This window comes from Cyprinodon tularosa, unplaced genomic scaffold (assembly GCF_016077235.1).
Source record: "Cyprinodon tularosa strain WSP-4 unplaced genomic scaffold, ASM1607723v1 ctg3, whole genome shotgun sequence".
Taxonomy (NCBI): domain Eukaryota; kingdom Metazoa; phylum Chordata; class Actinopteri; order Cyprinodontiformes; family Cyprinodontidae; genus Cyprinodon; species Cyprinodon tularosa.
The window spans coordinates 2,613,067-2,637,429 of record NW_024039007.1 but is presented as its reverse complement, the minus strand read 5'-3'; the positions used below and the strand labels follow the sequence as shown (position 1 = coordinate 2,637,429).

Sequence of the window (24,363 nt, the reverse complement as noted above, 5' to 3'; positions counted from 1 at the left end):
TTCATCATTTCCTCCATAACCAGAGAAGGAGCATGGCTTATGAAGGCAGAGATTACTTCAGAAAGTAAAAATCCTATTTTCAGGGTTTTAATACAAATTTATGTTGGGATTTCCTGCTGTTGGTTTATGGATAATTCCACGATGGTCAAATGGACGGATGAACGGATAATAGGACAGGGAACAGACCTGTAAAATATTCTTATCCAACACTAAGACTGAAACTGAAAACTTGAAGCCTAAAATTAAAAGAATGACAGCATTAAAAAATGACCAGAATATATCATATCTGCAATGTCGATCTATCTGAATGGAAAGCATGTTTTCCATTTCTCTAACATCTCATCTGAGTAGTGGAGACATAATCATTGTAGTACTACTAAATCCAGCTGATAAAATGAATGGAAAACATGAACTCCTGACCTCTGCTGCGATGGGATCCAATGTCTGCTATATTATTAAGGCAGGTCTGCTGGCATTATTTCACTAAGTCCATATAATTATTAATATGTTTCAAGAGATCGCATTTATCCAAGGAAAAGGTCCTTAGTGGTAAATTAATATTCTGGCATCAATTGGATAGAAATAAATCAAAAAAGAAGAAACATCTGAAGAAAAACTTTTATATATCTGGACAAAAAAACATCCAGATCTTTTTAAAATGTTGCAGGAATGTCTAGTTATTTGGAGACACAATATAAACCAAATAAATATCATTACTAAATGTGGATTAAAGAAATGTTTAAACCACTGATTCTTATTCTATTTTTCTCAATAAAACAAAAAGTTCTTTTTTTCTTTTAGAATATTTTATATAATATGGTAGACCATCTAAAGTACAATTTAGCTGATGATCAAAAAGAAACCAATCCAGGCTTTTTAGAAATTATTATGAATAAAGTTTTTCATAATGTTGTTTAATGTTACAATCAGAAAGTCTTGCATGATTGTGATGTGGAAGGAAAATAATCCATAACTTTATAAATAAAATCTGAATTGTGTTGTTTGTATTCTTATTCATGTATAATTCAATTATTTGTAGAACTGCCATTCAGAGCAAATGCAAGTTTCCCATCTGGCTTTACAAATAACTACCCATTATTCCCAAAATAGTTAGCAGGAGTTTTAGAATAGTTTTTCTCTGCAAGGAGATCAACCTCTTGCTCAGTATTATACAGTCTCTAACAGGTATTTGCCTCTGACCACTCTGTATTTAGATCAGTCCATCTTTCAATCAAGATTGATTAGCTTATCTTTCCCGCATGTTTCACCATGGTGCAAAACCACTGAGTTTTTACAGTTCTTATGTTACCCTCTCCATTGTGTTCAGCATTGCTTTTAGCAAATATTAAACTATTTTTTATGGCTCTCTTGCAACAGGGGCTCTCATGTTGGGACTCATCAATAAAGGCCTGACTTGTGGAGTGCACAGCGACTGGCCATCCTGCTAACAGATTCAAAATCAGGATATGTGGGTATCTCAGGCTGCTTCAGATTGACCATTGGCCTCTTAACTGTTTCTCTGATTAACATTCTCCCTGCTCATCCTTTCTATTTGGCTGGGTAGCCACATCTTCATGGCTGTGCTGTTGTACAATATTCTTATGAAAACAAAGTACCCCATAAGATGTTTACAGCTTGCAATATTATATATCCTAGTCCTGCATTAACATTCTCTCCAACTTTCAGCCCAAACTATGTTCTATGTCCATTGGCCCTTGTAATGCTGTTTGTTCACTAATGTTCTCTAACAAAACCTCTGAGGCCTTTACAGAGCAGCTGTATGCATACTAAGTATAAATTAAACACCAGTAGACCCCAATGACAAACTGCTGCATGTAGATGGCAACTGGATGCACTGGAGGAATAAGGTTGTCAATTTTTTACCGGTAAAATAGTCTGAAAACCATTACAATTATGTGCTACATTCTGTTGGTATATTAGCTTAAATTAATTCCAAAGAAATCATCACAATTTCAAAAGTACCAGCAGACAAAGAGGAGTACTGTAAATGTTCAAATGATATGAAAGCTTTTCCAAGGAACTCTAACTCAGGGCTCTCCTTGCTGAACTTGACCAGGCACAGGGCAACTGGCGGTTACTGTCTCTCTATTGTGTGATTAATAATGAAGCATAAGCCCAGCTGACAACCGGCACATTTTATGAAGCTTGTCATCTCCAGGCCAACCACTGCACACACAAGTCATCATGAGGTCCTAAAGACAGTTCATTTATCAAGGCCAATGCAGAAAAAGTGTGTACAATGACATTTTTGGAAACTAATAATTGCATCATTTAAACAATAAAATAGTTTTCAATTTGGCCAAGTTTTTATATTCTTTTAAACAAATCCTATTCTATCAACATGTACAGCACATACATTGATATCTATGTATATATACATATATACATATATATATATATATATATATATATATATATATATATATATATATATATATATATATATATATATATATATATATATATATATATATATATATATATATATATATATATATATAGCTGGAAGTGTGGGCCTAGTGATTAGAGCTGTGCGCTTGTGTTCTAAGAAGGTTGCAAGTATCCGGTTCGATCCCCACAGCCTCCCCTCTGGGTTGCTGAGCGAGACCCTTAACCCCACACTGCTCCCCACATGCCACACAATGGCAGCTCACTGCTCACCAAGGGGATAGGTTAATGTGGGATAACAAAAGGGATTTACATATACATAAATATATATATACATATAGTCATGAATATACATATACATATATATATAGTTAGTTAACTATATATATATATATATATATATGTATATATATATATATATATATATATATGTACCTATATATGTAATGTATAGATCACGTAGCAGTATATATATGTGTGTGTGTGTGTGTACATTTATGTATATATATATATATATATACATATCTATATAAATTTTTATATATTTATATGTACCTATATATACGTACCTATATATGTAATATATTCATCATGTACCAGTACATAAGTTAGTTAACTTACTTGTAAATTGGCAAATCATGCAAAGATACACACTACTGTTTTTGTCCTTTTTTTGATGTATGTCTCTACCCCTAAAGGAATAAATTACTACTAGATCTTACATCTAATGAAATAAAGAAATTAGTTTTGGTTTTTTTTGGGGTTTTTTTTAATCAAAAATGAGTGATAATTACTTCACTACTGCATTTTATTCACAAGTCACTCATACATTTTGCGTTCAGGTTTCTTATATTTAGATTTTAATTACGGGATAACCAAGCAGCCAGCGCATTTGCCACACGGGGTGGGAGCAGCGTGATGTAGAGTGGATGATTCAAAGTGTCTGCCCTTAAAATTCCACCTCGCTTTACAATTTCTGGACATGCTGCTTCCATATCATCTTACACCGCACAAGGTGACGCCTGCCTCCACAATGTCAGCAGCAGACTGTCAGTGCACAGACTGCTGGGAGTCTGGTGCTGTCCGTGGTGCTGAAGTACAGAAAACAACATTTTTTTAGGCATGTCTTATTTTACTCTACCTGATTATGTCATCGTTGTGCCCCAAATAAAATTTCTGCTTGTGCTCTCGGGTGTTGTACACAACTCCTACACCCGCGACGAAATACACGATCTCCTTGGCGGCGGTGTAGTACAGGTTGTTGCGGCACTGATGTCCCCGGTATCCGTACACCCACTCCAGTCTCAGGTGGCAGTTGGGAGCAGTCCTGTCAGCCATCTCTTCCTCAGTGTGTGTCTCTCTGATGTTGTCGCGTAGGCTCTCTCATACAGGGTCATTCGCCAAAAAGGATTTATTTTTAAGCCCCCTTGTTACATTAGTTCCGCTGGATTTTAACCAGTCCAGCGGGTGTAGAAATTAGGCATTTTTTCAAGCTTTGCAAAAATTAAAAAAGTCTGCTTGGCTACTCGGATTAATGGTCTCTGAGAAACAATTTTCTACGTCGTTTTTGTTTTCCTTTGAGAGGTTCTCCTCGCACTTCTTTTGTCGCGGGCTTTCGCTTCTCATCGACACAGGTCAAAGCTCCTGTCAGTTCCTCCAAAGATGGAGCTGTACTGTATTCCCACAAGCCCCGCCCACAGTGCTGACGGAATAGCGGAGCAACCAATCACATTTTGGATAAAAAGTCCGAAAGATCAGCAAATCGAAAAGGAAAAGTCTTTGCAGATCAAAAAAAGGGAACATTTTAGAAAAATCAAAAAGGGCATCTCTAAAAGGGAAAGACAACATTAGCATAATTGCTGTTGTTGTTTTTTCTTCTCTGCTTTCCATTGGATGATAACACACCACGTGAATAGGAGAGGAGTCTTCACTTTTTAAGTAATTTAATTTTCGGAAACAAACCAACCAAATCACTCAGATTGCATATATATATATATATATATATATATATATATATATATATATATATATATATATATATATATATTATACTGATATGGACTGGGTGATGTGTTAGGAACAAAAGGATGCCACATCATTTGATGGAAATTAAAATTATCAACCTGAATTCAAAGACACCCCAAAAATTAAAGTGAAAAAACTTTGAGGCAGGCTAGTCCATTTTGCTGAAATTTCATTGCAGCAACTCAAAATGGTATTCAGTAATGTGTATGTGCGAGTATGCATGCCTGGCAACGTCGGGGCATGCTCCTAATGAGAAGATGGATGGCGTGCTGGGGTATCTCCTCCAAGATCTGGACCAGGGCATCACTGAGCTCCTGGACAGTCTGAGGTGCAACCTGGCGACGTCGGATGGATCAAAACATTATGTCCCAGAGGTGTTCTATTGGATTTAGGTCAGGCAAGTGTGGGGGTCAATCAATGGTTTCAATTCATCCTCCAGGAACTGCCAGCATACTCTCGCCACATGAGGACGGGCATTGTCATGCACCAGGAGGAACCCAGGACCCACTGCACCAGCATAAGGTCTGACAATGGGTGCAAGGATTACATCCCGATACCTAATGGCAGTCAGGGTGCCGTTGTCTAGCCTGTATAGGTCTGTGCGTCCCTCCATGGATATGCCTCCCCAAACCTTCAATGACCCACCACCAAACTAGTCACGCTGAACCATGTTACAGGCAGCATAACGTTCTCCACGGCTTCTCCAGGCCATTTCACGTCTGTCACATGTGCTCAGGGTGAACCTGCTCTCATCTGTGAAAAGCACAGGGCGCCAGTGGCGGACTTGCCAATTCCAGTGTTTTGTGGCAAATGCCAATTGAGCTCCATGGTGCCGGGCAGTGAGCACAGGGCCCACTAGAGGACGTCGGGCCCTCAGGCCACCCTCGTGATGTCTGTGTGTGATTGTTTGGTCAGAGACATTCACACCAGTGGCCTGCTGGAGTTCATTTTGTAGGACTCTGGCAGTGTTCCTCTTGCTCCATCTTGCACAAAGGAGCAGATACCGGTCCTGCTGATGGGTTGTAGACCTTCTACGGCCCAACTCTCCTGGAGTAACTCCCTGTTTCCTGGAATATCCTCCATGCTCTTGAGATTGTGCTGGGAGACACAGCAAACCCTCTGGCAATGGCATGTATTGAGGTGCCATCCTGGAGGAGTTCAACTGCCTGTGCAACCTCTGTAGGGTCCAGGTAGCACCTCATGTTAACAGTATTGACAGTAACCCTAGCCAAATGCAAAACTGGTGAAAAAGAGCTAGAAAAGGTGAGGAGGGGAAAAAATGTCAGTGGCCTCCACCTGTAAAACCATTCCTGTTTTGACGGGTGTCTCACTGTTGCCCCTCTAGTGCAGCTGTTGTTAATTTCATTAATACCAAAGCAGCTGAAACTGATTAACAACGCCCTCTGCTACTTACCTGAGCAAATCAATATCCCAGAAGTTTAATTAACTTAATGCTATACTCTGATTACAAAGTGTTCCTTTAATTTACACTACTCAAGAAATTTTTTGCAGGGCTTTCTCCTTTTTTCAAATTTTTCTTTGAATGGTTTTAACATGAACATGCTGACAGGTGATTTTTAAATAAAAAATATTCTTTAAATAAAAAGGGTAAGTCAGTTTGGTCTGCCTGATTTAAACAGGTAATTGTGTTTGCTACTGGTAGTTTGCGAGTGTCCATAAAAGAAAGATGAAATAATGACAATTATAAAAAAAATAAAATAAAATAAAAAAAATAAAATATATATATATGTATATATATATATATATACATATACATATACATAGATGGTTAGAGGAGTGTGATTGTGCTCTGAGAAGGTTGCAAGTATCCAGTTCGATCCCCACAGCCTCCACTCTGGGTTCCTGAGCAAGATCCTCAGGAACCCAGGTTCCTGAGCAAGATCCTCAGGAACCCAGAACCCAATATTTGTTCTCCATCAATTCTTCTTATAACAAGTGATATTTCACCTTCTTTATTCCCTAAGAGCTATGCCTCCTATACAGTGCGGCAGTTTAACTGATCTAGACACATCACCTATTTTATATTGCGTTCTAAGGTTAATGTCCATTGTACGGAAGCCGAGAGGGGTCTTTCTCAACTTTTTTTTTCTTTGTCTTCTCAAGATAATGACATAACTATCTCATTGTCACATTTAAACCATTAATGGTTTCTCGAGATAACAAGATAATTATCTCATTATCTTTTTACTCATTTTCAGATCATGGTGGATGATTGGATTGCGTGGAATACAGTAGAAACAAATCTGACTGTTTTTTTTAATGAAACTCTTTAATCTGGACTCATTTTGGGGGTTAATGCAACTGATACCTGTTAGAGGCGTAACACTGGGGCTGTTTCATAAAACACCAGGTGCTACGGCGCCAGCGGCATAGGTCTAATTGCTTATGAATTTGAAGTGGAAGCAAATTATCAAACCAACAACGTCATCTCATTACCTAAATGTTAAACACAGGATTATTAACAGAATTACACATAGGCTGCCATGACTTATACTTATAAATCCTTTCCCGCTGTTCTGGTATTGAAGGATGTAATAATTTTTAACACCCACCAATCATCTCATTATCATGAGCAAACAGCTTTTGTTGTGTTTTGTTAATGAGAAAATTAACACATTTTCTCGAGAAAACCATTGTGTAAGTATCAGAGGGGGACGGCCGCTCTCGGCTTCAGTACCATTGAACGACAGCGACTCCAGATCAACATGTATATTTGTCATTGAGTGATGTGGGATAAGCATCTATTTTTTCAGTTGTGGAGGCCAGGAGAGGGACTACAATAAAGGCGCTGCTCTCTGGTTTGCATTATTGCAGTATGATCACTGCTCCATACAATCTTTTTTATTTTTATTTATTTATTTATTTTTACTCCACATAATCTGTCACACTCAGGGCCGACTGGGGCACGAGGGCTGACTTGGAGGAGGGGCTGAAGTTCGCCAAGGGCCCCGAAATGGCTAAGTCCGCAACTGCAATAGATTATACTTTAAGAATCCACCATAGCGACTTATAATTAATTTTCAAAAGACAAAAGTCGTTTATCAATGCCATATGATTTTAAATTATAGTCTAAACTCTTTTTTATTTGTGTTTCAATCTAATGAATATATTTTATTTCTTAAATCTGGACCGGAAGTTCCGGTACTTCCGCCTTCTCCGCTGTTGCTAAGTAACCAAAAAAGCTTTAGCCTCGTCAGCTTCTTATTTTCTTATAGCAGCAGGTTAGCAGAGCTTACAGCCTGACACAGCGATGGAGGTGACGATGGACCCTTTGTTTCTTGCATGGAGCTACTTCAGGAGGCGGAAGCTTCAACAGTGTTCGGATATTTGTAGTAAAATATTGCAAGACAGTCCCTACGATCAGGTAATGTTAGCTGACAATGCTAGCTAACAGTTTTAAAGCTGTCGCAAACTAATCCAGATTAGTCCTTTAGGTGCAACCTATATCACTAAGATTGCATGTGTTTGTTTCAACTATCAAAATGTTTTTGTGCTTTTTAATGCTTGTTTTTGTTTTTCTGCTCGTCCTTTTTGTTTCCTTTTTTCTGTCTTTCGCCCATTTATCCTTTTTTACATCCTGGCTTTATCCCTGTGTAACTTTCTGCATGTCTTAAGGACTCATCCTTCCTTATCTCAGAGGTAACAAAAAATGCTGCACTCTTTTCTGGGTCTTTTTGTGTCCATAATAGGCCCAAATTGTAAAATGTCCACCTTTAGCTTCATTTGGGTGCTTTGTATGATTCAAGCTTCGTCCTCTACAGGCTGCATGGAGCTTGAAAACTAGAGCCCTCACAGAGATGGTGTACATTGATGAAGTTGATGTTGATGAGGAGGGAATTGCCGAGATGATACTGGATGAGAGCTCGATTGCACAAGTTGCACGTAGGTTTCAGCTCTTTACCAGCAAAAACAATAAACTTCTGATAAATTTTGTGATAAATTGTAATTGTTTAAACTCTCCTCTAGGACCTGGAACATCACTGAGACTCCCTGGAACAAGTCAGGGTGGTGGTCCCACTCCAGCAGTCAGGTATGTTGCCTTCACCAGGAATATATTTAAATATTCTGTGTTAATATTTAAAATAAACCTGACTATGATTTCTGATGATCAGGCCGATGACACAATCGGGGCGTCCTATCACAGGGTTTGTGAGACCCAGCACACAGTCAGGGCGACCTGGAACCATGGAGCAGGCAATCAAAACACCGCGCACAGCAAGCACCGCTCGTCCTGTCACTAGTGCTTCTGGTAGATTCATTCGTTTGGGAACGGTGAGTGTTCTGCTTTTATCGAAGCCAATTCAGATCATATTTAGAAATTAATTTAAACATAACATAAAAGAATTGAGAAATTAATGAGACTCCTTTGGTAAAAATGTGTATGAAGAAGAACATCCTAAGACATCAACAAGTTGTGGATTTCCTATTGATTTTACTTTTTAAAGAAACTCAGATAAGCCTAAAACAAGGATGTATTTAAAAAGTGTTTCAGATTCTATTTATTTATTTAAAGTTATTAAACTATAGATAGTTAGCCCATTTATTTTGCAAGAGAAAAAGCATAAAAAAATAAACATCAATTTATTATTCTAAGGCTGACCTTTCCCATTATCAGTCTAACCAAATATAGGTTAATACGTTCTGATAATTTAAGCATCTTCTGTACCTCTAGTTTAAAAATGAATTTATTCTAACCCTTTTTAGACATTTAGATCAGGGGGCCAGTAAACATACATCACTGTACATTTGATCTTACAAAATATTATTTAGCTCATTTCTAAAAATAAATTTCTTTTAAATGTCTAAAACAACACTGTATTTTCTTTTTTTTCCCCAGGCTTCAATGCTAACCAATCCAGAAGGACCCTTTATAAATCTGTCAAGAATAAATCTGTCCAAATACTCCCAAAAACCCAGTTTATCCCGGGTAAGACAATAAAAAAATGCATTCTAATAATTTATTTAAGTTATTTTCATTTTTTTTTTGTCATTTCTTTAATCTTCTGTTTGCAGACTCTATTTGAGTACATCTTTCATCATGAAAACGATGTAAAAAATGTGAGTGTTGCATTCATATGTGCTGTATAGAGAACTGGTTTGCATTTTGACTATTTGAAGCTGATAAATATGGGTTAATTATCTGCAAGGCTTTAGATTTGGCAGCTCTAGCCACTGAACATGAGCAGTTCAAAGATTGGTGGTGGAAGGTTCAACTGGGAAAATGTTACTACAGGTAAATGGGACTCACAACCATCTAAACTCTGAGCATTATAATAATGTTGTTTATTAAAACTGTCAATCTATTTGCCTGTTCAGACTTGGTTTATACAGAGAAGCAGAAAAACAATTTCGATCAGCTCTGAACCACCAGGAGGTGGTAGATACATATCTCTACCTCACAAAGGTAGGGACTTAATGATTAAGAACACTTAAAAAAAAGAATCCTGAAATTCAAAAATTGTGTCTGTGTTTACTTCAAGGTTTATCAGCGGATGGATCAACCTTTAACATCTCTTAACCTTTTCAAGCAAGGTCTGGACCACTTCCCTGGTGAGGTTACGCTTCTCACAGGAATCGCCCGCATCCATGAGGTACAATGAGTCGACATAAAAGCCTCGGTTTTCAAGTCTCCTGTCGGGATACAAATTAGGAAAAATTACGTATTTACCGTTTCTAATGTGATTTCTTTGCAGGAGATGAACAACATTTCATCAGCCACAGAGTACTACAAGGAGGTGTTGAAGCAGGACAACACACACGTTGAGGCGATTGCCTGCATAGGCAGCAATCACTTCTATACTGATCAGCCTGAAATCGCCCTGCGGTTCTACAGGTCGGGAAGATTTACTTTGAATTATTGCAGTATTTTCACAGTTTAAAGTTCCATCCAGAATTAATCTTTTGAAGCTTTTTTTTACATTTTGAGGACTCACTATTTTAATCCATGAATGTGGATGAGCAACACCAACTAGTCAATAATTGGGAAGAGAAAAGATGTAGTCTGGCGGGAGGCATTGTTTTGTAGAACTACTTTCAGCTGCAATTATAATGGAAAGTCTTTTTGGGTAGAACTCTACCAGTTTGGTTTCTCATATCGAGACTGAAATATTCATCCATTAGCATTTACAAAATAGCTCAAGCTCAGATTATATAGTATCTTTTAACATAAGCTTTATTGACATTAATTCTCTGTTGGATAAAGGATTAAACGTCAATTTACCCATTACAAAATATACTAATTATCTTAGTCTAAACCATTTCTCTTAGCTTGGCTGTGTGTTTGAGCTCATTTCACAGGTTTTCCTTGAGGATAGCCCAGTGTGCAGCTCCATTCATCAACTCTGACTAGCTTCCCTCTCAACAATAAAGGAACCTACTCACACAGCATGATTCTGCCACCACCATGCGTCGTAATATTGCTGGCGTTTGCAGTTTATGTTTCATTAGTGTTCCTCCAAAGCCAGTATTTTTATTTAAGTCATAGAGTAAAAGGTGGTCTCATCTAAGCGGTGCACCATCATTCACACGTTTGCAGCTCTGCAGCTCCTCCAAAGTTAAAATGGATCGATGGACTTCATCTTTGATAAAATCTCTCCTTACTCCACTTGTCAGTTCAGCTGGACCTCCATGTCTTAATAGGTTTACAGTTGTAGTACGCTGACTGCAGTGGATTTTACTATGTATCAAAGTCAAATGAGAGGAATGTAAATGCTTGCTAAACATTTTAGAGTCTTATATTTCAAAAACCAGCCTTAATATTTTTGTAATTCTTTTGTTGCCTTTTTTTTGTCTACCACATAATAGTGCAACAAATGACATATTTTTGGGAAGTTATCTGACAAAATGTGAGAAGGTTTTAGGGTTTTTAATACTTTCTAAAGCTCCGCCTCTAATGAGAAGTTATAACTGAATGCAGGGTGCTTCTTCTGTTCCTAGACGGCTTCTCCAAATGGGAGTATATAACTGCCAGCTGTACAACAACCTGGGCCTCTGCTGTTTCTACGCACAACAGTATGACATGACCCTGTCCTCATTTGAGAGGGCTTTAACTCTGGTGGCCAATGATGAAGAGTTGGCAGATGTCTGGTACAACATTGGACATGTTGCTGTGGTGAGTGAGCAAACTAGAGAAAAATACCAGAAGGTCTACGTTGTTGTTACTAACAACGTTTCCACAAAGAACTTGGAAGCCAGTGTACAACAAATTGAGACTGAGTTGTGTCTTTTTTTAAGGGCATTGGGGATTTGGTTCTGGCGTATCAGTGTTTCAAGCTCACCCTGGCTTTCAATAATGATCACGCTGAGGCATACAACAACCTAGCAGTACTGGAGCTTCGGAAAGGTCATATTGAGCAGGTGAGGTCATGGATTTTATTCAACTGTAAATATGCAAAGGTTTTTGTTTTTATAGCTACAATGTGTTTGTATCGTTATAACAAAATGAAAGTTCCATATTATCCCCATTAATACGAAACTTGTTATAAATAGTCTTGTCATTCATTTGTAATCAGACATAAGAGGAGTTTGTGTTAACCAAATAAAGTATTCGTTCGTGTTCGTTCGTAAAGCACATTTGTGGAAGCTATTCATTATGAAAAAAGTTGTTAAAAAGATAAGTGGCTTGGGTGACATTAGATGAATATGGTTGCATTATTTACAATCTTATAGAGAAGTGTTTATAAGAAACATCATCTCCTGTTCAGTCCAAAGCCTTCCTGCAGACAGCTGCGTCGCTGGCCCCTCACATGTATGAACCAAACTACAATCTCTCCATTCTGTGTGAAAAGGTAAAGCACTGCTTTGTGATATATAAGAGCTTCTCAAATGTAATTTTCTGCCATGGTCTTTTTTTTTATATATATATATATGTTAATGATACAGATGTCTTTTGCCTCTGTCCAGATAGGAGACCTTCAGAGCAGCTACACTGCGGCTCAGAAGTCTGAAGATGCTTTTCCAGAGCACGCCGACACTCAGCAGCTCCTCAAGCAGCTTCGGCAGCACTTTGCAGCGCTGTGAGGTTCAAAGTCTATCAGGCCTCCCACTAAAAGTTTATGAAAATAGTAAAAGACGAAGGGGTTAGTCAGACAGAAAACGGCAAAGAGGCATTCATTTTATTTCTTAATGTTTTATACAAATAAGAGTTGAATTTAGCAAAGATTTTACACAAGTAGAAATTTTGTTTTCTATGACAGTGTGTAGCCTTTAACTTTTACTCTGTGTGTAGAAGGACTCATATGTTTATTTTTATGTAAAATTCTGAAGAACTTTAAAATTAAGTGCTAAGTTTCTATATTTTGTTTATACATTTAAGTCAGATTTTTGTTGTTATACAAACTTTTTAAACAGATGTATTTTCTGTAACAGTTGTTTTGTAGTTTGATCTTCCATGCATAGTTCATAAAGTGGTAAACAATAAACAAGACAAAGGAATCTCAGAGTTAATTTGCTGTCTTGCCAAATTTAACCAGAACCTTGAAACGATTTATTTTTTATCTCAAAGATGTTGGTGCCATTTCACAAATCCACTTTAAGTTAAAATTGCAAGGTGCATCATTCCAGGATGTGAAAGGGTTGCTTTTGGGATACACTGCTGCACAGTCCTCGTTGTTAACGTTGTTTGGTTCTCCGGGATTCCAGAACCTGCAGCAAATATTAGGTCACTTTGTTGAGAGGTAATATAAACTCTTACACGGTTTATCTAAAACCACAGATAGTTTTAAGCAGGTTTATTAGGCATATACAAAATTTACCCTTCAGTCAGTCTCGTCCCATCCAGCCATTTCCAAACGCCTTCCTCCTCCTCATCTGTCAGACCGATCCAGAAACCACTGTGGATCATTGCTCTTGAGGGGTCTTGGTAAGAGCTAATCAAACTAGTTATTCCAATCTGTAAAAAGAAAATTTACACACAGGTTTTCATAGTTGGGTATACCAAAGCAATAAAAAAAGGATTTATCCCATTATGGATTTATTCTGTTGTTTAATTGCTAAACAATTTTTGACATAATAGACAGATAAGTAAAGCAAAAATAAAGCAAACTAGATGTGTTAAATCTTGATTTAAATACACATTAGCAGGCTGAAGTTGGCTATAAAATGGCAATAATGCTCTTTACCCCATCGCTTTAGGTCTCTCCTCTGTGCGAGCAACCATTGCATCATGAACGATCACTAACATTACGTCCCCTCAGCCAATCAGCTTCATGTATAACCTCAGCTCCTGTTCTGTCTCTGCACTAAAAGCCTTTTCTCCCCTCAGCAGAGAAAATGCAGTCGTGAAAAGTCGCTTTGATTGATTAAGGTGTATTAATGCTCTGCGTTAGACTGTAACATAACAGCGTTATCGATATGTGAAAGGTAATTGGTTAGATAACTCCATTTCTGAAATTAGTTACTAACAGCATTATTATGTGATGTGTTTCTCCCAACACTGCTTGAGTAGAACCAGTCTGACAAGATGAAGTCTGCTAAAGTACCTGAAAAAGCTCAGTATCTGAGGAGAAAGTTGAAAGCGGATGAGAAATAAAGCCATTAGATGTTTTTTTCAGACTTTGAGTCTCCTGAGAGCTGTTATCCACAAATGGAGAGAGCATGCGGTGAGTCTTTCTCAGTATTGGCCTGCTACCAAAATTACTCAAAGAGTGTATCAATGATTGTTCCTCAATAAAGGTCAGTTTTCATAAATCAACAAAAATAACGAAGAGCAAAAAATGACAATCATATGCTAAATGTAAAAATAATAATGCATTGAGATGAAAACTATCTGTCAGGAGTGTGAATGTGTTGCCTTACATTCTTCTCTCTGCTGTTTATGATTGCCAAGTCCCCTCCTAACCTCTTGCAGGACTGGCGGGCCCCGTTCCATGACACGCGGCTGACGGTGTCAGAAAACGTGAAGTAAAAACAGCTTGAGCTCATGAAAGTCCATCCAGGCAAACAGTGTCTGCAGCCTTCCTCTATTTTGGAAAAAAAAGGAATCTTAAATTCTTGTTAGCTTGTTTACAGTAATTACATATATGAAATGACTATTGAAGAGCCTCGCACTTATCATTAGGAGGTGGGATCTCAGTGCTACAGTGTCCAGCTGAATCTTTTCAACCTTTTTTTCATAGTCCTTAACTCTAACGTTCAGGTGCGCGAGTTCCCACTTGGTGACCTGCTGCTCACGGATCTCCATCGCCAGCTGTTTCCTGGCTTCATCCCTACTTTGGACTGCAGCGTCATAAGAAGCTTGAAGTTTGGTTATCTCACCACTGATGTCTCTTACTATATTATTAGCAGTGAGTTTGTTATCTGTAGGAAATAAAAATTGTGAAATGATAAGTTATTTCCCCTCAATTCTTTTGATAGAACAGAAAAGTTTTCAAATTTTTATTTGAGTACGTTTCATTCATTTATTGGATGATATATACAATAAATAGTATGAAATATTGGCAATAATTTATTCTGTAAAGTTAAAAACATTTTCAGAATATGTGTTTCCATATATCACAGTTTAGGAACCACATCTTTAAATAAAAGGATAAGATGTTAAAAGACTTTTGGAGACGTTTGCCCATTATAGTTTTAGATTAAACCTTTATTCGCTGTGCTCTTTATATATCCAGAATAGAACATTATTAATTTTTCAATACAAGCTTGCACTTTTTAAAATTTCTGAACACAGATTACTTCATTTTCTTACTTAAAAATTTACCAATCATATATTGTGATTTCTAGATTTTTTTCTTTTTAGATTATGTCTCTAATGGTGGACATGAACATACAATACAAATTTCAGACCCATCCATTCTGACTGGATATTTCATCACTCTTTACACTCTTTACAATATTGGAAGGTTTATTTTTCCAATAATATATATATTCAATATGGTTACGATGAGAAAAAAATCCTAAATCCATTCAGATTTGCATTGAGGGTCATCATCCAGTAGGAACATTCATTTGTGTCCAGATACCAATCATCTAATCCAAATGCGGATTAGAAATATCATGCTTGTATTTTTAAGAACATTGTAGGAGCGACTAAGATTTAAGGCAATAGTAAACGAGAACATAATGGAATGCAACTGTTATTACAATAATGCTATTGAAGTTCATTTCATCATATTGCTTATGTTTAGACTGTTCAAACCTTTTTTTCTGAAACAAAAAAATGCTTTTTAGTCAAATTAGACTATTATTAAACTGTTCGGCCTAAAAGATAGGAATAATACTGGGATAAACTATTGTGAGACTTTCAAACCTAATAAGGTTTGACAGTCTTAGCATAGTCTAAGCATAGTAGTTGTATTGTGGATTACAGTAAATCTCGGATAAATTTAACTTGGTCACATGTATCTACTTTAAAAAAAGCAGTGTATATATATATATATATATATATATATATATAGATATAGATGAATGGTTTTATATATACAGAAAAATCAGTTCAAGCAGCAGAAGAACTGCAATATGCTGTTTATCTGATCATTATTGGTGCACATAATCTTTTTTTCTTATTGCATTTTCTTGATATTACAAACTTGTGTGATTAATCTACAACAAGTTGTCTAATCTGGTTGGTTTTGAATCGTAATACATTATAGAAATCTGACAACAGATTTGATTAAAACATATTAATCCCTTAATTCAATATCGTCAGTTTACTGTAACTCTCTTTACATCATAAGTGTTGCATTAAACATCAACATTAGTGTAAAGTTACTTGCATAAAAATAACTTACAGTATACCCCCAGGCCAATATTCACCACTAGCAGGATCAGTGCAAACACTCCGAGACCCACTTTGAGCAACTTGGAATGATCTATGCTTGATTCAGGTCTCAGCGCCGACACAGTCACTACATAGGAAATATTAGAGCCATCGACAGTTGAGAAAAAGAGGGATATATAAGCATGAGAAAACAGTTGAATGTATTTTTTAACTAGTTGAATGTATTTTTTTAAATTTCACTTGTTTTTTTTTAAATCCAATTGTACAGCCACACACAAGGCCAAAATTAGTCCTGAAATGTCAATAAAGCCAATCACAGGTCTGCCATACCTTGATTCTCTGAATTGGAAGAAAAAGTATAATCATCTTCAGTGGCTTCCTCGTGACTGATCAGTTGGTTGTAAGGACGACTTGCATTTAATGTTTCATCCATTTTTGAATGTTATATTGAGAGTGGTCTGAAAGAACAGTCCAGCAGAGATTGTTTGTCAGGACGTTGCCCTGTGTAACATTACACACAGAAAAAGTTCATTTGTTAAATATTGACAGAGGTAAACCAAGTGACTGGGCCGGACTTTAGCAGGACTAACCTAGGCTGGACCCCAGTCTGGGGCTAAATAATTATTTAATTGTCTAGTAAATGGATGTTTTTACAAGCAGAATATATTAATTCAATTAAATTCAAATATAATTGTCTAATCTCAAGGAAATTATATTTAGGAATTTAGAAACAAAACCTGTAACCCCATATTAAGTTAAGCTAGTGTATTCTGATTGATTAAAGTGAAATACAGTTAACCCCAACAACTTTAAAACCCTTTATTTTTATTGAAAATGACTTTTAACCAACCAGAAGGTTTGTTTCTGAAAGGATATGAGGTAGGAATCAGTCAAAAAAAAAAAAAAAAAATCTAAATAAATAAATAAACTATTCAAAAGTTTTGCCAGTTATGTTTTATATGTAATCATGGGTGAAACATTTCTAGAAGTGACACTGTAATTCTGAGGAACCAATTAAAAAAGAAGAGATATAATATCACAGTTAGAAAATGACCCTGAATTTGGTTCACCGCTGCATATTGTTTGCACTTTAAATTTGAAAACCATTATGCATCTATGTTTGAAACTCTCACTTAGATTAAGAAGAAAGTAGTTTAGCTGTTCTTCTCTCTTTTTTAACAGTCAACAAATTAAATAAATCATTTTTGACAGGGTTCCTGATCTTATGTATGCTGTTGAGTTGTAAGCACCTTTTAAACCGTTTTAAATGTAAATTTTGAAAGATAAAATGTTGTCTAAATTTGTATGGTTTTTTTATTGGCTCCTATTATAAGTAGTGCAGATACTTTAAGATTAATCATGTGACTTTCACATGTTTCTGCTGTATCAGAACATAGTTGGGTACTTTTGCTGTGATGTTATTGTTTTACCTTGTTTTTCAAATGTCTAAATTAAAGTTACGTTGATTTTGTAGAAGTGCAACACATTTTGGATACACCTGGCATGTAGGAACTGCTTTAATCGTGAAGCTCAATCTTCCAAAATGCTGAAAAATACTGCATTGGAACCGTGAAAAATGTTACTTAGCAGGAAACTGCTTTAAAGCTTCCTGTTTGTACTTTCAGCTGAGGTGGACTTGACTCAATTCTATCTTCCTCATACCTCACCCAAAATATGTAGGTTATCCTGAGCTTTTTTCTATATTAATGTTGCTATAAGTTTAAGCCGCTGGAGGACTTAGGGACCACTTTCCATCATTCCATCTCCTGCAGTATTTAGTTAGTTCAACCCCTAACTGTATATTGTCTCTGCATTTTCTTGCCATAGTACCAGTAGCTTCATCTAATCTGTTCTGTTTGAATGTGACATTATCCTGGAGAGAAATATCAGCTGTGCTGGTGCCAACAACACCTTTGTTTATAGATATTGGAGCTTGGCCTGTTTTTCAGTGTAGTCCTGTTTCTCTTAAGGCTTATTTATGCTTCAAAACTAGGTTGTCTGCGTATGTGTCGCAGTAAACAAAAAGACGTCCCCGCCCCCTCCGCAGACACCCTGCTGCACCTCTCCCAAATTGTAGGTGAATGCAGACAGTGACTCAGACAGGAGGCCAGCCTGTTTTGTTTTTATTATCCTAATTGTAGAAAACAACTCGTCAAGTTGGACCAGCTAGAAGAGCGAGGTGTGCAGTTACACTGGGACCCTTTTTCCACCTGGATCCCCGCTCTTTTTCGCCCTAATGTCCCTCCGTTGTCAGACAAACTTGCCTCCACTTCCTCACCGCCTCGGCCATATCTAGACCCACAGCATATAGCGCAGACCACGCTTCAAAATTCAGCATAAATCAAAAATGTCTGTGTCAAGCTCACTGCGACACACTGCTGCAGGGAGTATAACCAGCCTTTTAGTATGAGTAACCATATGTGCTCTCTTTCACCCTCTGTCAAGAGAATTAGCTCTGAGCTTGTCTGCCTGGATGTGCCTTTACTCTACAGGGCCACCTGTGGAGCAAGTTAAAAGTTATATTTTTTATCTCTGCTTCTTTTTTTATGTCTGCTTCTGTCTGCTTGAAAGCCAGTCACCTTGGCAGAAGGGGGCTCACATTGAGCCTGGTTCTGAAGCAGGTTTCTTCCTGTTAAAACAGAGATTTTACTCTCCACTGTCGCTACATTCATGCTTGGTGTGAAGGTATGCTGAAGTGTCAAATGCAAATAAATTTCATCGCCACAAGGTCAATCAGGATGACTATGTGATGCTAGTCAATGACTCGATGCATTCAACAGATTTTGCTTGACAAAAAACATTCAACTCACTAACTATTGTCTCTGTAATGTATCTTGAGATCACGTGTGTTGTGAACTGGTCACTATATAAATAAACTGAGTTGAATTGAATTGTTCAGGGGTCGCCAAAGCAAGTTGCTATGACTTGCCTGTTTGTCCTTAACTCAAATACTGTTACACAGTTTTCACAAAGCCTTTAATTATTTGTACAAAGAATTTGTCAATTTGAATGTTTATTCATGCAGTAATGTATTTCTAGAACTAGGCAAACATAAAAAAAGGAACCAATAGACAAGTCAAACCATGACTATAATTTTCCAAAATTGTGAAATATTCTAAAATGCGGTTTGTGAATTGCTAAACCTGCATTTCTGAAAACAATGAAACTTTCTAGTTTTTGAAAGCTAAAATCTCTATTCTATGTGTATCATTACACCCCTACTACCTAACTTCTCAGTATATTGTGACTTATATCAGTAAGATTAAATCTCTAGGGCCTGACCCTAATGAATTGCATTTTAATACTTCAAACATAATAATGTAAAAATCTTTGACAAAACAGGAAGCAAATCTTTCTTTATGATTTAATGTAATTATCAAAGTTTTAATAACAAACACTATAACAGATTAGATTGGTTAAAAAAAGTTTTAAGTCAGCTCATATGTATCTTTAAGCGTTTTTACACATTGCTCAATGACATCTCACAGATCCAGTTAAGTAGAAGCTGCTGGCAGTCTCCATTGTACCAAGTCTTCATAGGGTCTCCATAATAATGAAACGCAGTACAGTTTCCACTCTGATGTCCAGTTTCAGTGGGTTGCCCGGTTCTCCAGTACCTGTGATTATTTAAAAATATTCTGAGATACTTATGGTTGCGTTTCTTAGAAACAGTGATGGTTTTAAAGGGTATTTATATGAGTGCCATAATAGCGAATGATTTCTTACATTACGGATGCGTCAGTCACATTGCTTATCCATGTCCATCTCCCCTGATGTTGCAGATTAGTAAGGCCGATCCAGAAACCATTCATCCACCACATGCTGCTGCTGTCTATTCTTATGAAATTAGTACTTATGAGTTGCTGTAAACAATAAGACATTTGGGGTCAGACATTCGTGTAGTCAAAGAGTAAACAGGCGATTAAACATTGATGTTGGCATGACTACTTTATTTCTATGCAGGATCTCATTTATTTCATCATCATACATATATTAGAATTCAGCCCTTAAATAATTGTTTTTCCTAAAAAGTCAAATTCTTTTAATATAACTCTGTCTTTAGGTTTGAACCCACCTGTTCCTCCAAGTTGTTGATCACCAGCAGGTCACCTCCTTGGCGAATGCAGTCTGCTCTGCTATCTGACCAGTTCTTCCTTGCAACAGGTTCAAATTCAGAAAAGTAGTAGCAGGATGTTTTAAGCAGGATCCACCCTGATGGACATCTGCCACAGCTTTTCTCTGTTATAATAAAAACGAGAACAGAATTTTTTAAATGGTTTCAGAAACAGTCCAACAAAACTTGTAATGTTTTCCCAAAGGCATTCAGACCTGGTGAACTTTTTCTATTTTGCCACATTACCACCACAAGCTTCATTATATTGTAATGTGACAGACCAAAACAGAGTAGTGCAGGTACCTTAAACTGTGATGTTTACTTTGACTTCCATAGATAAAATCTTTTGCATCCAATGGCCTTTAAAACTTGTGTAATTTGCACAGAGTCCACCTATTTGTAATAAATCCTAGAATTTGCTTTGCTAGAAAACTGAATCGGTACACCCCTAAAAGTCGGAATTTTGCATCAAAAAGTCAGGCGACACAACTATACCCAACTTTCATGTTTTCTGAAGGCCTAGCAGGTTTTTCAAAGAACATTACTGAACAAACCACAGAAAGAAGGGAGACGTTAAGATAATTTTAAAGCTGGGTCTAAAGAGTCTTTCACAACTACAAACCTACCAAGATCCGGTCCTTCAAAACTGATTGGCTTGCAAGGCGTATTAATCAGAGAAAGATCTTAGGGGGGTAACTGGAGGTTACAGGTTTACAGGTCTGATGGGGGAATCTCTTAATAGAAAAACTAATAGCTTGGCACTTCAGGAAAACTGCCTTTATGGATGAGTGGTAAGAAAGAAAGGGCTGCACAGTGGGGAAAAGGGTAGCACTGCTGCCTTGCAGCAAGAAGGTTCTGGATTTGATTACTGGCTTGGGGTCTTTCTGCATGGTGTTTGCATGTTCTCCCTCCGGCTTCCTCCCACAGTCCAGAAACATGGCTGTTGGGTTAATTGGCTTCTCTAAATTCTCCTTAGGTATGAGTGTGTGCGTGAATGGTTGTTTGTCTCTGTGTTGCCCTGCGATGGACTGGCGACCTGTCCGGGGTGTACCCCACCTCTCGCACATTAACAGCTGTAGATAGGTAGCTGCACCCCTTGTAACCCCAGCAGGGATAAAGTGTGACTGAAAATGGATGGATGGTAAGAAAAAAGGAAAACATAAGAAATCCCCAAAAAAGCTTATGTATGCAGCCAAAAAATAGGCACATCACTCCATTGTTACTAGTGGGGGTGGAAACACCATGTGGTAGGAGCTCTTTTTCTTCAACTCCGGAATTATCCACTACTCGTCTATTTAATGAATAGATTTAGGTTTTTAATCAAAATATGATAAAATGTCACTGAGATGGTAGAGATCTCACCAGTCTGTATTGCAAGCCTTTGCTCTATGCTTCTGGGTTTTTTTCTTTTTCATTCAAACTTTGTTTTTACAATATATAATGTAATATATTTTGCTCTATGTATTCAATGTTTGCTTTTTACTTTGACCAGTGCATAATACTATAAACATATTCTTTTAATGATCAGTTATTGAATGATTGATTTTTGACTGATTGCCAGATTAACTAATCAAAAAGAGGGATACAAATACTTTAGCAAGAAACAGTAGAAAATGGAACATAATTTTTGAATGCTTAAAACTACCAAAAGCAGATGTATTGGACTTCAGATTTGTCTTCTCTGTTTGCAACTTGGCTATTTGCCTCTGAAGGTTGTCTGTCAGAGTCCTCTTCTGCCTCACTTGCAGCTTTAGTTGCACATGGTTGACGCGCTCGTTCGCCAGCGTTCTCTGAGCCTCCAGTTTTTCTCTTATTATCTCTGTGTGGTTGCGGAGAAAGTTCACCTCAACAAGAAGGGGTGAAGCTGCCAAATCAGGAATCTGAAGGTCTTTGGCATTAGCACCTGTACGATAAGAAAACTCTGTTAGACACTATGAGATATTTAGTGGAAGGTGTTCATTAACACTTTAGTAATGCAAAAATGTGTTTATCTCATAATCAATTGACATTACCTATTTATCACTAGCCTGTGGCACCTTAAGGGCAAACATTTCTGCTTTTGATATGTCTAATATCCTCCTATTAGTTTGGAGATCGGCTCAGGTATTTTATAACTTAACAGTAGTGCACAATACAGATTTTCATACTTACAATAAATCCCAATGACAGCAGCAGAAATGAGCAGAGCAGCATTTAGCAGACCCAGACTTAGTATAACCAGTCGGTGGTGTTGAAACCTATTTCTCCCAATTTCGGTAAACAGACCTTTAAAACATTTATCAGGGTTAGTATTCATAGCTAATTCTACTCAGTTATTGTTTTCAAACAGAAATTAGAAAATATTTCCTAGTTACTGTTTACGCTCTAATGTGTTTACTCCTCATGGAAGATATAAAAGTTTCACTTTTTAAGAAAAAAATACCAATTTCAAATCAATTGTGACACTATTTTGTTCCACTTTCCTTACATTTTAAATAGATTATTTAAAATTTGTAAAAGGAAGACAGACAGACATTAAAGTTTCTTGCAAACTCTACCTTGACCAAATGATTGGCGAGGAGAATGTGAGCTCTCCTCTGTGGTCAAATCTTGATAAATCTTTCCTCCGAACGACATGTTTTCCTCTCTTTCCTCTCTTTTACTCTGAGTTCTGCACTTAACCACTGCAAGTAGTCCTCATTGATCTGTTTGTCTGTCCTGTTCAAACTGACGATAAGGGGGCGGTGTGTGCTTGAGTGACCAGTTTTTAAATGGAAGGCTCGGGACTGTGTGGTGTTTACCATTAGAGGCACGGGGTAAAGGTAAAGGAAATTCAGTTATCTTGGTGCAATTTACAGCTAAGGGGCTTAGAACAGACATAACATAATAATATATTTAGTTCATGAACGTAATTTTTTGGGGGACAGTGGGGACATGTCCCCTGCATTCTCAAACATCAGTTTTGGTCCCCTGCACGTTTTACTGTCCAAAAACAATGTTATACTACAGTACATAGACATTCGTTGAGCACTAGGACCCAGCAGAAAACTGCAGCTCAAGCTGAGGCAGGTCGGTGATTGGATGGTCTTACACGCTGAAGTTAGTTATATCAAAAAATACTTGCATCCCCCCCTCCCACTTCTGAAATCAAAGTCTGTCCATGATTTAGTTTAAAGATTTTAATATTATACAGTATAATCTCTATAATATGACATATAAATACATGTACCTGCTTTATGTAGGATGTATTTTTCCAGATGCTGCTATAGGTGTTCCTTTAACTGCTTTTGAAAAGTACAACACAGTACATAAAGAGTACATGCTCATATGCAGATAGTTGAGTCACTGCATACCTAATTTAGTTCAAATAAAGGAACTCTAGCAAATTAACTACCCATAAAACAATAAAAACAGATTTAAGCTTTGGATTTTTAGACATTGCTATTGAAAGTACATAGAATTGTTTTGGTATCATAATCAATGCATGTATCCCCAGCTAGTTTATTCAAACCCAATTAACTTAGTTTACCTTTAAGTACTTTTAATAGCTTTAGTTTGATGAGCCTAAAGGATCTTTGCTTAATTTAGCATCTCTGTGTTTTATGTTGGGGACTGTGAAACTGTAGTATCTATGCAGCACAGCAGCATAATAAAGACAGAACTGTTGGTTTAAACAGTGATTGAAAGCAAAACACATCTGATGCTTAAAGTGGTCAGCCAGTCACTAAAGCTAACCAGGTGAGCTAGCAGGTGATCCTATAATCACTAGGAAAACCATGTGATCCAAATTACACCAATACCCACAACCTACTTATCTTATTGTAGGTAGCTTGGGTTAGCTTAATCTACTCTAGTTAAGCATGGGTCAGTTTTACGCTTTGATTGGTTTATCTTGCCTCTAGTTAGTTTATTGAGGTTAGCTTAATGTAGGAGCCAATTATATTTTGTTAATAATAAACAAAGTTTTTTTTTTTTTTTGTGGATAATCTAGCTAAGTTTATTCTACTTTATTGTTTGATATCTGTTATGAGATGATGCTATTTGGTTTTTTAGTCATGTTCCTTTGTTTCTGGTTAGTTCTGATTAATTTCAGAGA

At 37.0% G+C, this 24,363-nt stretch overlaps 3 protein-coding genes across 11 annotated transcripts in view; 1 reads left to right on the top strand and 2 right to left on the bottom strand.

Moving 5' to 3' along the window:
- The window catches only part of eml5 (EMAP like 5), a 73,194-nt gene extending 69,108 nt beyond the window's left edge, over positions 1–4,086 (bottom strand). For 4 of the 8 annotated variants that reach the window (XM_038291484.1, XM_038291489.1, XM_038291490.1 and 1 more), the window contains exon 1: positions 3,551–3,747. In XM_038291484.1, coding sequence (XP_038147412.1) covers positions 3,551–3,747 — 197 coding nt within the window. Of the gene's footprint in view, positions 1–3,550 lie in introns of all 8 variants that reach the window. The other 4 variants (XM_038291486.1, XM_038291488.1, XM_038291485.1 and 1 more) reach the window with 2 other exon arrangements.
- Positions 4,087–7,612: 3,526 nt separating this feature from the next.
- Positions 7,613–12,900, top strand: ttc8 (tetratricopeptide repeat domain 8). 2 transcript variants are annotated; one of them, XM_038291499.1, is made up of 15 exons: positions 7,613–7,819; positions 8,071–8,094; positions 8,217–8,337; positions 8,422–8,485; positions 8,568–8,727; positions 9,293–9,382; positions 9,469–9,513; positions 9,603–9,688; positions 9,772–9,859; positions 9,936–10,046; positions 10,149–10,288; positions 11,392–11,566; positions 11,689–11,811; positions 12,159–12,242; positions 12,358–12,900. In XM_038291499.1, exons 1-15 carry the CDS (start codon positions 7,706–7,708, stop codon positions 12,472–12,474), a joined length of 1,542 nt encoding a protein of 513 aa, XP_038147427.1. In that variant the 5' UTR covers positions 7,613–7,705; the 3' UTR covers positions 12,475–12,900. The 2 variants fall into 2 exon arrangements, with proteins under 2 accessions (XP_038147427.1, XP_038147430.1); XM_038291502.1 differs by lacking the exon at positions 8,071–8,094.
- On the bottom strand, positions 12,549–23,021 carry LOC119787493. The gene is made up of 12 exons (XM_038291384.1): positions 22,826–23,021; positions 22,440–22,553; positions 21,934–22,191; positions 20,250–20,413; positions 19,901–20,037; positions 19,637–19,791; positions 16,505–16,612; positions 16,185–16,301; positions 14,503–14,751; positions 14,251–14,414; positions 13,209–13,345; positions 12,549–13,098 (listed from the first exon to the last, which is right to left on the bottom strand). Exons 1-12 carry the CDS (start codon positions 22,902–22,904, stop codon positions 12,948–12,950), a joined length of 1,833 nt encoding a protein of 610 aa, XP_038147312.1. The 5' UTR covers positions 22,905–23,021; the 3' UTR covers positions 12,549–12,947.
- Positions 23,022–24,363: the final 1,342 nt, after the last annotated feature.

What these genes read in the sequence shown, in the direction of transcription:
- ttc8 (XM_038291499.1), top strand. Translation starts at nt 7,706, where the DNA reads ATGGAGGTGACGATGGACCCTTTGTTTCTTGCATGGAGCTACTTCAGG. An exon ending in CTCGATTGCACAAGTTGCAC is followed by an intron (nt 8,338 to 8,421) that starts GTAGGTTTCAGC and finishes ACTCTCCTCTAG; the next exon opens with GACCTGGAACATCACTGAGA. An exon ending in CTGGGAAAATGTTACTACAG is followed by an intron (nt 9,689 to 9,771) that starts GTAAATGGGACT and finishes TTGCCTGTTCAG; the next exon opens with ACTTGGTTTATACAGAGAAG.
- LOC119787493 (XM_038291384.1), bottom strand. Translation starts at nt 22,904, where the DNA reads ATGTCGTTCGGAGGAAAGATTTATCAAGATTTGACCACAGAGGAGAGC. An exon ending in TGCTGTCATTGGGATTTATT is followed by an intron (nt 22,192 to 22,439) that starts GTAAGTATGAAA and finishes CTTATCGTACAG; the next exon opens with GTGCTAATGCCAAAGACCTT. An exon ending in TAAACAGCAGAGAGAAGAAT is followed by an intron (nt 13,346 to 14,250) that starts GTAAGGCAACAC and finishes TTCTTTTTACAG; the next exon opens with ATTGGAATAACTAGTTTGAT.